Raw genomic sequence first — 16708 nt, 5'->3', positions numbered from 1 at the left:
CTTTAGGCATCCAAGTTTGAACATTTTGCCTGCACTTTTTATATTAAAAGGTTCTACTTTGCATTTGGTGCCTTTCAAAAGTCTGCTGGAACTTGACTGACTATTTGGCAATTCCAAATTCACCAGTGAATAAATTCTCCAAAATCCCTTTTTGAGTCTCCAGGCTGTAAATCTTGCCAGCATCTTTTCCGTAAGTTTCATATGAAGTTTTGACGACAAGCTATTTGAAGTAAAATATAGCAAGTGTTTCTTTTAAGATGTCCCCTTTTTTTTCCTCAACACCTTTCTGCAAATTTGGGCAAAATACAGTTTCAATCTTAACTAGCCACACCATTCTGAAACAAAAGTAATTTACGTACAAATTGCACTACTTAGATGCACAACTAGATGGTGCTGAAAGATAATCCATTGTCTGCCCAAAGAAACTGAGCAGAGTGGAAATAAGCTGTACCGCTGATAATTTATGCATAGCGTTCTCTAGCCATTATTCCAAACACTTCAACGTTGTTAGAAGTTGTAAGACTATGGAATAACATTTTGTCTCCTGCATTCTATAGTGAAAAAAATGCTTCAGAAATATTAGCTCTACCATCTCTCACTAAGAATGCAATCTTTTGTTTGGGCTAAAGCTCCTATATGTCCTGAAAGCTGTTAATTTTTCCTAGGAAATACAAAAGGCAAAACTATTCAGAGAGATGTTTTATTCAACTGGGATCCAGAGATTGAAAGGCTGTAAGCAAAGCAAGGTTTGCTACGGGTAAAACTGGGTGCTTGCATATGACACTACACGGTTCAGGCCAGAAAAGTCTGTAGAGCAGCTGATCATACAAATCAGTGGGAGACCTATGAATGGAACTCAAGAGTCCTGGGTCCCTGGCTTATGCACTAGCTTGTAAACCACACTCACTCCCTATATGAAGGAAGACTAATTGAACCATAATCTTTTTATACTGATGCTTCTTGAGAAACTGCTGCATTCAGATCTTCTGGTACTACCACCCACCTGGGAGGTACAGGAAGGGACCTTCAGGCTTCTATGAAAAAGCCTCTTTAATGCCCCCCAAACCACTTTACAGAACAAAACAAAACAAAATCTCAGACATTCAAGGAAAATCCTTCAAACAGAGAAGTGTGAAAGAAAATCCAGTACTATGCCACTGCCTGAATACTGTAATAGCGGTATTAGGAAGAACTGTAAATAGAGTAAGATTTTTTCTTTCCTTATACTTTTAAAATATGTTTTAAAGTATTTGAAAAGAGGCAAAAATGCACGATACTGACAGAAAGCTGTTCTCTGCCTATTGTTCTGAAGCAGGAAATAGGAATAAAATGAACAGAAGGAAGAACCACCCAGTGACCTCTTCAGACGGACTATCCCATGGAGACTCACGTTTCTGCAGACAGATCATAGGCATCCCCATTAACAGTGAACTTGCAAGTTAGTCTTGCGAGAAATCCTTACATTTTTCCATATTCCTTTCATTCTTGGCAGCTACTTTCCACTATAGATTTTCATCCCATTCCCCATACACACACACAGGAATACTTGACCCTGAGACTATCTAGTTGCTATTCTCCAAATAAAGATTGGAAGTGGCCTGTGGAGCCAGAGAGGAGTTTGTTTCTGAACCTAAAAGTTTCTCTGCATTACAGTACAGCCACACTGCTCAAACCTGGCTTCCAAAGAGAAGGCATTTTCACTCGGGCAGCATTGCTACAACTTGTACTGAGTTTCAGAAGTAGTATATTAGCAAGCTGTCGTGTGTTTCTGCTTTTCACACAAGTGTTTTCTATTGGTCTGGTATAAGCTGAGGACATGCCACTTCAAACAGCTACCCCATACTTCAGCTATCAAGAGGCTGAAGTACTCCTAAGGGAATGAAGGAGACACGTTGGCCAAGCTTTAAATATATGCCTCTAATGTTCATTAGTGGTAGGCACAGGGGCTCAGACTGGGGTAGGGAAGAAAGACCAATAGCTTAGTACAATTAGCGTAAGAAATTCTGACCACCAGCTATTAGGCCCACACAACTCCGAATGGCTATTCATTTAAATTTAGGGAGGAGATGGAGCTACCACCAATTGCGAGCCCACAGCCAGCATGCCCGAGAAGTGAAGCCAGGCTGACACTATTCATTACCTTGACGCATTTGGGATATCAAAGTCTTTCGGAAAACATGCTGGTAGCTAGGGGAAAACTTTGTTCGCAGGAAGACAGGCAAACCTAATAGAGCAACAGCTTTCAGTGAAGTTTAAGTTTGCAAAATACACAAATTCTCAGTTTCTCTACATCCTGTGCTAGAAAGGTTTAGAAGCTACACTCCGGGGGGGGGGGGGGGAGGACACCGCGGCGGTTCTCCCGTGTTTACACTAAGTTTTCTTGCCTGTGTAAAAGTGTCATGCTGACTGCATTTTCATTACCATGTCATCTATTCCTGCTCAGAACAGGTCTGCGCAACAATACTTAAAACATCATCAGCCACCAGTGCCTTGTCAACACTAAAGTTTCACCATTGGAACTCCTACTGAAATTGCACCAGTGGTACAGTTAGGAATGTTAAGAAAAAGTTTAGCATAGGTTTAAACAAGGAAGCCATTGTAGGGACATTGCATGCAATAGCTTATTGAATCAAAAGTTGTCCTTTTCCTAGCACTGTCCGCACAATACTGTTGAGCAACAAGGACAAACGGCATTTCAAGCATTACGTTTTTATTATGCTCTAAAAAGGAAAAGCCATGAAACAGACAAGATGTTCCTTCCCTAAGGACATGTCTACTCAACACATTTGAGATGTTCTTAACCAGTTAGTGAAAACCTAGTTTGTGTCCAGACAGTTCCTGGCTAGTACTCACTAACAATGGCAGCTCATAACTGTTCTCCTGTACCTTGTTTAAAAGACTTGATTTATTTATTTAGCATCACGTAGCATTGTTTCCCTGACTGTGTAACCTGCCTGGTCAGTCCTCCTTTCCTCCAAGCTTTCTGTGGCAGGACATCCCAGAGTAGATTGCCTCATGCTGCACCTGATATGCCACATGTATGCCCTCTGAGCATGACCTGCTGCTGAAGCACTAAGAGCCACCACAATTTTCTAACATCACATGATACAAAATATGGGTAGGCAAAGTGGTAGATATGGACACAACTCAACTATGTTTGTAACCAGATCAGATGAGTGTTCCAAACGGTTTACAAAAATAACACCTGTACGTGTAGAGTAGACAGGGCCTTATGAAACTCTCACCAACCCTGATTTATGCTCTGGGGTGAAACCACGAAAAAAATCATTGGTTGCGACACCCAAAACCAGGCAAAACTTGGGGTCATGTGAGTACTGCTTTGAGTTTTTGAGTTCAAACAATTCTGAAACTCAAAGCAAACCCACAAGGAATGTGAGAAACAAAACTACAGAAAGGTTTGCACACGGTCCTGCAAACAAAGCCAGCCGGTGTCACATAGCTGGATCCAGCGCTCTTAAGCCCTGGTTTTCTTAATTTGTATCCAGATGGTTCACTGGTCTACTGTAAACACAGCTAAGTTACTGCAGGTAAACTAGAAGGCAAAGATAAAAACCTATTAAATGAGGTAATACGAATATCAAGTTGTGAAGTTACACAACTGGAATCTGATATTCAAAATGAACCTATTTCCCTGATGCAAAGCTGTTCTTCCTGCTACGTTTCCCCACAGTGTAAGCAACTGCGAGTGCAGAGATCTTACTGTTATATACTTTATTAGAGTTGCCAGCATTATTCGTAACTAGTGCTAAACTAAAGGATATTTAAGTTCTGTGTTCTAGTCCTTAGTGTGGTTAGCTATTGGATTTCTGGTGCATAATGTCATGACAAACATACCAGGAGATTAAGGAATGTTGTAACCAGTCAGTACGTAACTACAATCAATCAGTTTTGTGGAATATATTGTAGCTAAAATCATAACAGGTTATGTCAATTATATTGATCTTCTAATATTTAATTATTTGTAACACTCATCTTTGGTTTTTGTTTTTAAGTCATTTATACTTAATTTCAACAGGAAGAGTTCAGAAACAACTGCTACTGGGACAAACAAAAAGAGAAACTGTATCTTTAATGGTTTATCATCATCACATTTTTGAGTGAATGGGACGATTTCCTTTTGTTGCCAAGACAACAACTGTTACTGTGGTAACCACACAATAACAGGGATACTTAAATGAAACAAACTCCACTCACCTGTACAATGATGCCCTTGCTCTTGTACTCCACATGGAGGCCTTGAGAGAAGAAATCCACAAAAGCCTACAAAGAAGGGGGAGGACACACAGTATATATCAAAGTGGAAACTAATATATATGTAGTTTGTCAATATTTCTCAGGAGGTTCTAGATGACTATTTACACATCTTAAACGCTTTTTAAAAAAGACAAACTCGTTTTCAAATAAAGTTTGTAGATTACAGTAAAACCCTCGATTCACAGTGCATTATACAAGTGAGATGCCAGTTCAGAGCAAAGATGTCCCCAATCCAAAAGAGAAGATCCAAAACCCTTGGAACTACTGGAGGTTCAAATCTGGTTGCAGATTTAATTTTTGGGGCTTAGGCCCCTCTCTAGTCCAAAGAGAAAAGGGACTGGAGCTGGTATATAACAAAGTCCAGTAAAATGGCTTCTTGCTAAATGCCTGATTTGCTTAGCCTCTTACAGAAAGGTAGTTATCTGCCACTACTTCTCCATTTAAAAAAAAAAGGCAACAATTAAAATTGTTTCTCTTTGTAAAACTGAAATGTTTAGATATTTGAATTTTTTCCAGTTCTGCATTCACAGAAATGCCATCTTATTTTACACTAGTATATCCACTACAAGAGTGGCATTTGCTGGCTTTGAAGAACACCACTGTTCATTTTCCCTCAGTTGGAGGTTTACAAGTTACAAGTGCAACATCCTATAGAAGAAAAGGCGATACAGGAAGGAAATTGGTAAGGATTATCAAGACACCATCTCACAGCTTAATACAGCAAACAGACCCCGCTGTTTCCCCCTCCTTCCATACTCACACCCAAATGATGAAGACACCACTTCCAATTTAACACTCTGTCAGTGCTGTAATAACCCAAGGCTACTCACCAACTCCAACATTTTTTAGGACCATAAGGTTTCCAAACCATATATTTCTCCTTCATTTCTTTTTCACCCAGGTAAAACACAAAAGGTGTCAGATGCAAGTATCATGACTTAACAATAACAAGGATGTACTGATCAATGAAAAAACTAATGCATTTTATTCATATTATGAAGTTAAATACAATTATTTACCTTTTACTTTAACTTCAATTATTTGAGAAAAAAATCAGCTCTGGAGAAAAAAGATGAACGAGAGATAGCAGCAGCTGCTTCAGAGCTGCGTCAATAGAGACATAGTCAAGAAAAAATATTACATCTGTTTTGCTATTTCTTTCATTGATCATGTCACCATCACTATTACATTAGTAAAAGTCCTACTTATACCCAGTGCTTTGTTAAATTTGTAGTAGTCATACTCATTTCTATTAAGTGGTCATCTCACTGAACTTCTCAGCCCGTACACAAAGCAAAGAGGGTATACTCCCACACAATACAATATCTCTATAGATACCTACCTGAGCATATGCAAGCGCTGAAAAAAAACCCAGGTTTTACTGCAAGACAGATGGGTCCATGGGGATTTTACATCTTCAAGTCACATGTACAAATTAAGTTAGCATTTAGAAGAAAAGCTTACCAGGCCATCTAGACCACACCCAAGTCAGTTACCAAAATATCTATAATTTAAACAAGTTAGATATCTAGTTGTAAACAGCTGCCAAGTACCATGCACAGGCCCGGTGGAACCTGCATATGCAAATAGCTTGTTGGTCATTTCCATGTTCCACTGGCAGATTTGCATATGTGGTGACCGCACACCACAAGAGACATGCAATCATGCATCTACCGTATTTAAAATAAATAAAATCAGGCCCATACATTATTCCTATGTAAGTTGGCTAACCATGGTATTCTGTTAATCAACAAAGTGATTCCTTTTCCTCACGTCAGGTAGAGAATTTCTGATCTGACATGACTGGTAGTCCCACAATCAAACACTGACTTTAAAATATAAGGTGTAAAAAGGAACTGCTAGCCATTTTTATTGAAAGTTTTGCAAACAAAAATAGCATGTTCATTTTACATGGGTTCAAAAAGCAGGAATTTAGCCACTTCCACTGTGCGAATGAATTAAATATGTATTTCCAGTAGCTAAATCGTTCAAGACAGAGACAGACATTTGTATAAGATTTTACTTTTGTTGGCACCCCAGCTCCTCAAAGAGCCTTAAAATAACTGAAAATAGTAACTTCAAGAATAGACAACATGCTTCAAATAAGGCTGAAGTGTAGAAGCCATCACTCTCTCTTCCCTCTACCCGATTAATTTAAAAAAAAAAAGTATAAGTAAACACAGTGCCTGCAACAGCAAAAGTAATCCACAGTGGTAGCTCTCTTACACACTTCCATTCCCACACCCAATCAAGAGTAGTTAGAAGCGCCCTGGCACAACACTTATACCTACTTTCCTCACATGCCAAAACACAGTATGAAGGAGGAGGAGTTTTCCTTTAAGGATATTTCACTGCATTTGTAAATGTTGACATCTCCACAGGTAAACTGAGCGAGAGTCAAACACTCTTCTCCATCTTCTGTCTAGTTAGCTAAGGACATCAACTTAGCCCTGAAGGATGCCGCAGATGAAACTAACATATATTGAGGGGGAGAGAATCTCAGAGTTGCAGATGGGGCCTTTCTACAGATTATAGACCTCAGGAGAGTCATTTGCAAATTTAATAATCTCAGCCACGGTGGTAGAAGAGAAGCAGTTCTTCCACACATAACAGCAAAGAATGGAACAATTACCCTGTAATTGTGTTTCTTGGAAGAAATCTTCCAGGGGTCCCTTTCCTGTGTCTCAGTTTCCCAGCATATGACAAATGGAAAAATCCCAAACACTTAAGATTTTTTAGTTCTTTCATATGGCAGCAGAGGATGAGAACCTGAGCCATCTCCCTCACACAAGAAGCCACATCCATCTCTGAATTTGCAGTGCCATTGGAGAGTTCTAGACAGTTCCTCCCTTACAAAAAGCAAAGACTATCCAAATGGCATAAGATATACTGTCACTGGAGTATGAAGCTCACTCATTCTACTAACTGAAGCTACCAGGAAATTGACCTTCTACATAAGAAACTTAGCTCACAGGAAGCGATTGTTTCAAAAGGAGCTTTCATCAACTAGAACTCTCATCCAGTGGATGAGAATTCTTACATCTTAATTACCACAACATTCTTTCCTCTAGTCTTGACAAATGCAAATTTTCCATTCAGAATGCTGCTGCAAAGACTCCCAGATTGACCCTTCCTAGACCCTCAGTTTGACCATGTCACTCCTCTCCTTGAACTGCACTGGCTTCCCCTTCTTTATTACATCAGACAAGCTGCTGGTCTCCACTCTCAAGGCTCTTTACAGTCAGTCAATCTCCATCCTAACCATCATCTTTCATTCACTATTGAGATGTCAACTCCCACCTCTGATCTGTCCATAATACCAAACTCCACATATCTATGAGGGGGACATTGTGAAGTGCGAAAGTGGTTGATGCCTGTGCTCTTGTGGGATGGGCCCAAATCCCTTCAGGTGGGGACTGTCCCAATAATCAATAGCAGCACGTAATGCACCCTGAGACCCACCTGGAAATTTTATGGATGGAAATGGCTTGACCCTTGATTCTCTCTGCTATGGCAACAAAGCGCCTTGGAGATTTCCAAAATAGCTTTGTCCGCTCAAGATAAAAAGCCAAGGACTGCAAATGCCTAACAAGTGAAGTTTCCTTTAGTCATTAGAGGCATGAGGCTTGGGCAAGAAGGTAAGTAAGTGTATGGACTGACTGAGGTGGAATTGGGAAACCACCCTGGGTAGGAACTTGGGGTGAAGATGTAAAGAGACCTTGTCTTTATGGAAAGGGGTGAAAGGGGGGTTGGCCGTTATAGCTCCCAGTTCACCAACCCTCCTAGCTGATGTAATGGCGATGAGGAAAGTGACATTCATGGACAGGAGGGACAGTGAGCAGGAGGCCATAGGTTCAAAGGGAGTGGTTGTCAGCGAAGTGAGGACAAGGTTAAAGTCTGATTGGTGGGTGATAGACTGAATGGGAGAGTATTTCCGCAGAAGGCCCTTCCAGAACCGTACAGTAAGGGGTGAGTAAATATCGAACAGCAATCTACCGGTGGGTAAAAGACTCTATTGGCAGCTGCATGCACCTAAATGGAACTGAGGTCAAGTCCCGAGATCTTCAGATAAAGAAAATATTCCAAGAGTAGTGGGATGCCCATAACTTCAGGGATAAGGCCCTGCTGTGTAGCACAAGAAGTGAAATGTGTTCATTTGGTGCAGTATGAGCGTCTTGTGGAGGTTTTTGTTTTTTTTTAACTGCTTGAAAGGACCTCTCTCACTGCTAGAGAGCACTCCTGGGCTAGTTGAGGTGTCCATCCAAAAACCAAGCCGTCAGTCAAAGTGTGCGTGGGTTGGGGTGTCTGAGTCTGCTGTTGTGTTGGGTTTGTAGCTCTGGAAACATCTGAAGCATGAGTGGAGGGTGCTTCGACATGTAAGGGAGAAGTGGGAGCCAGAATTGGTGAGGCCAGAAGGGGGCAATCAGGATGGTTGTTGCTTTCTCTGATCTGATCTTGTGAATTACTCGTAGTAAGAGGGGCAAGGGGGGGAAGGTGTAGCATCCGGTTCAACCAACCAATGACTAGGGCCTCTCCCCTGTGATTAAGCTCCAGTTCCTCCCCGGGAACAATACTGGGTGCATTTGGTGGTGTTGTGGGATGTGAAAAGATCCCTAACGGGGGTTCCCCACTGACCAAAGATGTCAGTGATCACAGAGTTGTACAACTCTCACTAGTGGCTGGTTGCAAAGTTTCTGACGAGAGCGTCGGCAATCACGTTCTGGGTGCACGACAGGTAGGCTGTCGTCAAAAGAATGTAATGTGTGATAGGGCTGACCTAGGAGAGAAGGCCTTAAAGCCAGAAGCTAAGCAACAAAGGGGAGCTAGCAAACAGGGGAGTTTGAGAGGAATTTGTAATACTGTCGCTATGATTAGGAAGGGTTGCATCGCCTGTGCCAATGCTGCTCCTGTCTCTTCCACCTGCGCCTGTATCCAGACAGACAAGCTAACCATGGATGCCTCTACCCAGATCCTGGTGTGGATTTACAGAGACGGTGGCCTGCATTTCCCACTCTCAGAAAGCCAGGCTGCGGGGGCGACCATCCAGTGCAAAAGGTGGCTGCTGGTGGAATCTCTCAGGAAGCAGGTGGGAGAGCTATAGGAGGAGGTGGCCAGGCTTAAGAGCATCCGTGCCCAGGAGGAATTCCTCGAGAGTATTCACATGGAGACTTCCAAGGCTGAGGAAGCTATCCAGCTACAGAGGACTACTGTCAAACCACAGGGGAAGGAGGATATGGTTCTGTCACAGGGAGGACACTGGCAGCTAGTTACTTCTGGCAGCAGGCAGTGCTCCACCTCTGCTCCCAACCCACCCACCATGGTGATGGAAAACTGATATGCTGCCCTGGCAACGAGCGATGAGGAATAACCCCCAGGAGGAGGAGGAGAAGCCATGTACCCCACAGCCACCACTCCCAGGAGTAAATGTAGAGTCATGGTGGTTGGTGACACTTCTGAGTGGGACAGAGGCACCCATCTGTTGCCCTGACAGGACATCCCAGGAGGTATGTTGCCTGCCGGGGACCATACCCAAGATGTTATGAAGGGATTGTCGAGGATCATTCGGCCCTCTGACTACTACCCCATTCTACTCATCCATGTGGGCACTAAATGATACTGTGACTCTCAGCAGATCAGAAATGACTACAGGGCTCTGGGAGTAAGGGTGAAGGAGTTGGGAGCACAGGTGGTGTTATCTTTGATCCTTCCGGTCAAGGGTAGGGGCCCAGGCAGAAATACATGCATCCTGGAGGTGAATAGATGCATCCTGGAGGTGAATGCCTGGCTGCAAAGATGGTGTCACCAGGAGGGCTTCAGCTTCCTTGACCATGGGATGCTTTTCCAGGAAGAAGGACTGCGAAGCAGAGATGGGGTCTGCCTATCAAGGAAGGGGAAGAGCATATTTGGATACAGACTGGCTAACCTAGTGAGGAGGGCTTTAAACTAGGTTCGAAGGGGGCAGGTGACCAAAGCTCACAGGTAAGTCAAGAACATGGAGAAGGTTTGGAATTGAGGGGAACATGGGCTGTTATAACAGGGATAAAGGAAAGACAGAACTGATGGAGGAAATCAAATCAGTATCTTAGATGTCTGTATACTAATGCGAGAAGTATGGGGAATAAGCAGGAAGAACTCAAAATGCTAGTAAATAAATACAACTATGACATAGTTGGCACCACAGCGACCTGGTGGGATAATACACATGACTAGAATATGGGTATTGAAGGGTACAGCTTTCTCAGGAAGGACCGGCAGGGAAAAAAAGGAAGAGGTGTTGCCTTATATATTAAAAATGTATACATTTGGACTGAGATTGAGATGGAAATAGGAGACAGACTTGTTGACAGTCTCTGGCTAAGAATAAAAGGGGTAAAAAACAAGGGTGATGTCATGGTAGGGGTCTACTACAGACCACCTAACCACGAAGAAGAGGTGGATGAGGCTTTTTTTAAACAGCTAACAAAATCATCCAAAGCACAGGACTTGGTGGTGATGGGGGACTTCCACTACCAAGACATCTGTTGGGAAAATAGCACAGCATGGCACAGATTATCCAATAAGTTCTTGGAATGTATTGGAGACAATTTTTTATTTCAGAAGGTGAGGACAGCTACTAGGGGAGAGACTGTTCTAGGTTTGATTTTGACAAAGAGAGAGGAACTGGTTGTGAATTTGAAAGTGGAAGGCAGCTTGGATGAAAGTGATCATGAAATGATGAGTTCATGATTCTAAGAAATGGTAGGAGAACAGCGAAATAAAGATAATGGATTTCAAGAAGCAGACTAGCAAACTCAGGGAGTTGGTAGGTAAGATCCCAGGGGAAGCAAGTGTAAGGGGAAAAAACAATAGAAGACAGTTGGCAGTTTTTCAAAGGCATTATTAAGGGCACAAGAGGAAACTATCCCACTGCGAGGAAAGATAGGAAGTATGGCAAGAGACCACCCTGGCTTTGACCTAAAAAAAAAAAAAAAAAGAGTCCTACAAAAAGTGGAAACTAGGTCAAATTACAAAGAGTGAATATAAGCAAATAACACAAGTATGCAGGTACAAAATTAGAAAGGCCAAGGCACAAAACGAGATCAAACTAGCTAGAGACATAAAGGGTAACAAGAAAACATTCTACAAGTACATTAGAAGCAAGAGGAAGACCAAGGACAGGGTAGGCCCATTACTCAATGAAAGGGGAAAAACAACAACAGAAAATATGGAAATGGCAGAGGTGCTTAATGACTTCTTGGTTTCGTTTTTCACCAAGGAAGTTGGTGGTGATGGGACATCTAACATAGTGAATACCAGTGAAAATAAGGTTGGATCAGAAGAGGCTAAAATAGGAAAAGAACAAGTTAAAAATTACTCGGACAAATTAGATGTCTTCAAGTCATCAGGGCCTGATGAAATGCATCCTAGAATACTCAAGGAGCTGACTGAGGAGATATCTGAGCCATAAGCGATTATCTTTTGAGAAGTTATGGAAGATGGGAGAGATTCCAGAAGACTGGAAAAGGGCAAATATAGTGCCCATCTATAAAAAGGGAAATAAGGACAACCCAGTGAATTACAGGCCAACCAGCTTAACTTCTGTACCTGGAAAGATAATGGAGCAAATAATTAAGCAATCAATTTGCAAACATGTAGAAGTAACAGTCAGCATGGATTTGTCAAGTACAAATCGTATCAAACCAACCTGATAGCTTTCTTTGACAGGGTAACAAGACTTGTGGATGGGGGGAAGCGGTAGACATGGTATATCTTGACTTTAGTAAAGCTTTTGATACTGTGTCACATGACCTTCTCATGAACAAACCAGAGAAATGCAACCTAGATGAAGCTACTAAAAGGCGGGCGCAAAACTGGTTGGAAAACCGTTCCCAGAGAGTAGTTATCAGCAGTTCACAGGCATGCTGGAAGGACGTAACAAGTGGGGTCCTACACGGATCAGTTCTGGGTCCGGTTCTGTTCCATATCTTCATCAGTAATTTAGATAATAGCATGGAGAGTACACTTATAGTTTGTGGATGATAGCAAGCTGGGAGGGGTTGCAAGTGGTTTGGAGGATAGGATTAAAATTCAAAATGATCTGGACAAACTGGAAAAATGGTCAGCAGTAAATAGGATGAAATTCAATAAGGACAAATACAAAGTACTCCATTTAAGAAGGAACAATCAGTTGCACACATACAAAATGGGAAATGACTGCCTAGGAAGGAGTAGTGTGGAAAGCGATCTGAGGATCAAAGCGGACCACAAGCTAAATATGAGTAAACAGTGTATCACTGTTGCCAAAAAAGCGACATTAATACATTAATACATCAAAAAAGCGACATTAATACATCATTCTGGGATGTATTAGCAGGAGTGTTGTAAGCAAGACACGAGAAGTAATTTGTCCGCTCTACCCGGCACTGATGAGGCCTCAACTGGAATATTGTGTCCAGTTCTGGGCACCACATTTAAGGAAGGATGTGGACAAATTAGAGAGAGTCCAGAGAAGAGCAACAAAAATGATTAAAGGCCTAGAATACATTACCTATGAGGGAAGACTGAAAAAACTCTTTAGTCTGGAAAAGAGAAGACTGAGAGGGGACATAACAGTTTTCAAGCATGTAAAAGGTTGCTACAAGGAGGAGGAAGAAAAATTGTTTGTCTTAAACTCTGAGGATAGGACAAGAAGCAATGGGCTTAAATTGCAGCAAGGGAGGTTTAGGTTGGACATTGGGAAAAACTTCCTGTCAGGGTGGTTAAGCACTGGAATAAATTGCCTAGGGAGGCTGTGGAATCTCCATCATTGGAGATTTTTAAAAGCAGGTTAGACAAACACCTGTCAGGAATGGTCTACATAATTAGTCCTGCCACGAGTGCAGGGGACTAGACTAGATGACCTCTCAAGGTCCCTTCCAGTTCTACGATTCTATGCACCATTCCCATAGGTGTATAGTTTCAGCACACAGGGCTCAGGATCTCATTCCCCCTTGCTTGTTTAAGTAAAAGACTACGGTGGTGGTGTCTATCATGAAGAGAACTTGCAACCCTGAAATGTTGGCAGGAACACCTGGCAAGCTTTGCGTACTGCCCAGAGTTCCAATATGCTTATGTGCATCCTGGTGTTCCATAGTGTCCAGGTGCCTTGTTTCATGCAGTTACCCATCCTTCCCCAGGCTGTGAGGGATGAGTGTTATGATAGTCACAGTGGGCAAGGATGGAGGAAGGTCATCCCTGAGCAGATCCGTAGTGGGTCCATCTACCATTGTAGTGAGGAGAGGACGTCAGGTGGCATGCTGAGCAGATTATGCATAGGTTGATGAGTGGGGGAGTAGACTCTTTGGAGCTACAGCTGAAGGGGGCGCAAGTGTGGGTGAGTGAAGGACATGACATATGTGGAGGTCGCCATGTGTACCAAGACATAAAGGCAGATTTTGGCCAGAACCGAAAAGTTGGACGTCACCCAAGTGATTAGTTCTCGCATTGTCTGGAACCTAGAACTCAGGCAGAAGTCGCATTTATGAGAGCTCCTATGAACTCCAGCGACTGTGTAGGACTTAAGGTTGATTTTTGACGTTGATCCTCTGGGAGGAGAGGAGTAGAATGAGTTGGGATGTCGATTCCTGGGTTTCGTCTTGGGACCATGCTGCCATAGCTAGCCCCGAAGATAGGAAAAAAGGGGGATCCTCTGACGTCTGAGATGAGTTCCAACTACTGAGAAAACTTTGGTGAATACTCCCGGGGCAATGGTAAAGTCCAAACAGTAGGACCCTGTATTGAAGGTGTCGAGGTCCCACCTTGAACCTCAGGAACCTTCTGTGTGCCAGGTGTATATTGATATGGAAGTAGGCATCCTGTATATCAAGAGCCATAAATCATATGCCTTTTTCTAGGGAGGGAATGATTGTTGCAAGTGTGACCATGCAGAATCTTTGTTTGGAAATGGAATGGTTGCCAATATCAGTCTCCATCCTACATTCTTTTTGGGGACTGGGAAGTAGCTCATTTGGAGCATGAATATTGGGGCCACGAGCTCCAGTATGGCTAACCCAGTTGATCCTGCTGTTGTGTAGCCTGTGACCATGGCGCTGGATACCAACTCTGTGGGTCAGGCAAGGTGGGGAACTGCCACCATGCTGTTAGAACCTTCTGGTCATCGTGCATCTGGAACAGGACCCATGGACCACGTCGGATATCCGTATCATCTGAATCATAGGAGTCAGAAAATTCGCCAACGGGGGGAGGCAGGAACATAGCAGATAAGGGTCCCTTGGACTTGATCAGACTGGGGCCCAGAGAGAACATAGTCCCTACAGTGCAAATAACTTGTGGGGACCAGGGCGCTTCCAGGTCTCCCAAGGGTCAATGATATCCTATCCGTTGGAGGAGCTGGTACCGAAAACTGCATCTGTCTGGGGACTGACATTTCCTGTGACTCTGGCAGAGTCAGAGCTGGCAGAGTCGCAGGATCCGTATGGGTGGATACAGTGATTGATACGGCTGTTTCTCAGTCTTGTGAGACTTGGAATACCTGGCTCCTTCATGGCTGGAACCCATGATCGGTGCCAAATCTGTCTTAGACTTGGAGGAAGATTTGCTGCCATGCTTATGTACATGCTTTCTAGCTTCACGGCTAGGCCCCGGCACAGGGTGCTTAGCACTAGTACCAGCGGATCCAGACGAGGTTCTGCAGTAGGGGGAAATACCCTTCGCATGTTCACGCCAATATACCGGGGTGGGGGTGGGGGATGTCCCTGGCCAATGACTGCCTCATGGCAGCCTCCATAAGGTGTGTTTCCTGAGGTGGAGAGTCCAATTCTCTCAAGTATGGGCAGGAAAGGACAGGCAGATACTGCACCTAGCCACAATGTGGGCTTCCCCCAAGCAGTACAAACAGCGCTGGTGCTCATTGCTGATGGAAAATGAGTGAAGGCAGGAAGCACAGGTTTTGAACCTCAACATCTTTGGTATAATCTGTACCCTGGCCCGAATACTGGGGGTGGGGTGTAGGGGGTGGTGGCAAGAATTGCCACCAAAGCAGCACCCCAAGTTCTAAGTCTGTCATGAAAGGAAAATTTGAACAAAAATCAAAAAGGGGATACAGAATACAATAAATTGAAACTACGAACAATACTAAGAATATTTTTGTACAGTGTGTCACAAGGATGATAGGAAAGTAAAAGCTCCAACTCAGACCATGAGGTGGTGAGAAGGAACTGGAGACACTGGAGTTCTGCTGTGCCCTGTATCACCTCGGGTGAACACATGAGGCAGTTCAGGGTGCATATGTAGACTGCTGAACAGTACTATTATCAAAAGTTCTGGTTGTGGGAGCATGGTGCATGCACATAACCCTCAGTGGAATACAATAGGGACAATCACTCAAAGGCGGCAGCGTTTTGCTAGACCTAGCTCTTCTCAGGGTCATGAGAAGAAGAGTGGTAGCTTCTTATTCAGGCAAGTGGTGAAGTGATCCACCTCACTGGATTCTCCATGGGAACCTGATTCGTCGCAATCTGATATATGCACCACATGTGAGGATATATCATGGATCAACTCCATTTGCATGAGACTGTGTTCTTCCTTCCTGCTAGGCATACGGCTTCTGGGATTGTGTGAACAGAATACACTTTCATATCTAAAGGACTTTAGCAGGGCTGCATTAGATGGCAGCTGATCACTCAGTGCCTCTTTCTGTGAGGAAGCAATGCCTCAAAGCGAGTGGAACTCAGGAACCTGTGACTTCCAGTAGCAAGGTCTGGAAGGTATTAGTGACTGCATGGCAGAGTCCTTACTCTCCAGAGGGAGGATTCAGAACTCTCTGAAGATGAAACTATCCTGCTGAGCCTAAAAGGAAACTGGATGTGCTCTGACATGGGTGGCACTGACAGTCTGGTGATTAGTGCTGAAGGCTGACTTAAACATGTTCTTTGAAGAAGAAATCCTTGAAGCAGTAGGGGCTAGGCCTTGGGCTGTACTTAAGGTAGTTTCCAGGAGTGCCATACTGCTTGAGTGCTCAGCTTGACATTTGCACACAGATCTGATACTTTCCCCTTCTACTCATCCATTAGACATTCTTCTGCCCCACGGGCACTGTTTGAAGCCGCTGAGGACTCTTATTGCCTTTTTAGGGCTCAAGTGGATGGAGGACATCCTAAACACCCATACAACAAATAGCTTTGGAGTCAAATTATCTCCCAAACATAGAAAGATGAAGCATCAAGGTGAAAATGGAGGCTGAATGCTGAGGCCAATTAGAAAGACTTCAACCACTGAACCGGGGTTCTGCCAAGATCTCTAACTGTGGGACAATATCCTATTGGTTATCTCATAAGCCAATGCGAGCTGAAGAGCCACAGCATTACAAAAAAAGGGAAGGGCAGATCCAATGAGACAACATATAAGGATATCAAGAGACAAATGTAGTGCAATGAAAAGTAGCTTGATAGTTGCA

At 43.3% G+C, this 16708-nt stretch overlaps 1 protein-coding gene across 2 annotated transcripts in view; it reads right to left on the bottom strand.

Annotated features, from left to right (window-relative positions):
• The window catches only part of HSD17B12 (hydroxysteroid 17-beta dehydrogenase 12), a 153335-nt gene that overhangs the window by 5716 nt on the left and 130911 nt on the right, over window positions 1-16708 (bottom strand). For both annotated transcript variants that reach the window (XM_073348046.2, XM_073348047.2), the window contains one exon: window positions 4216-4281. In XM_073348046.2, coding sequence (XP_073204147.1) covers window positions 4216-4281 — 66 coding nt within the window. The remainder of the gene's footprint in view (window positions 1-4215; window positions 4282-16708) is intronic.

The sequence above is a fragment of the Lepidochelys kempii genome, chromosome 6 (assembly GCF_965140285.1).
Source record: "Lepidochelys kempii isolate rLepKem1 chromosome 6, rLepKem1.hap1, whole genome shotgun sequence".
NCBI classification, from domain to species: Eukaryota; Metazoa; Chordata; order Testudines; family Cheloniidae; genus Lepidochelys; species Lepidochelys kempii.
Note: the sequence above shows the minus strand (reverse complement) of the source record. Positions and strands in the feature narration are given on the sequence as shown.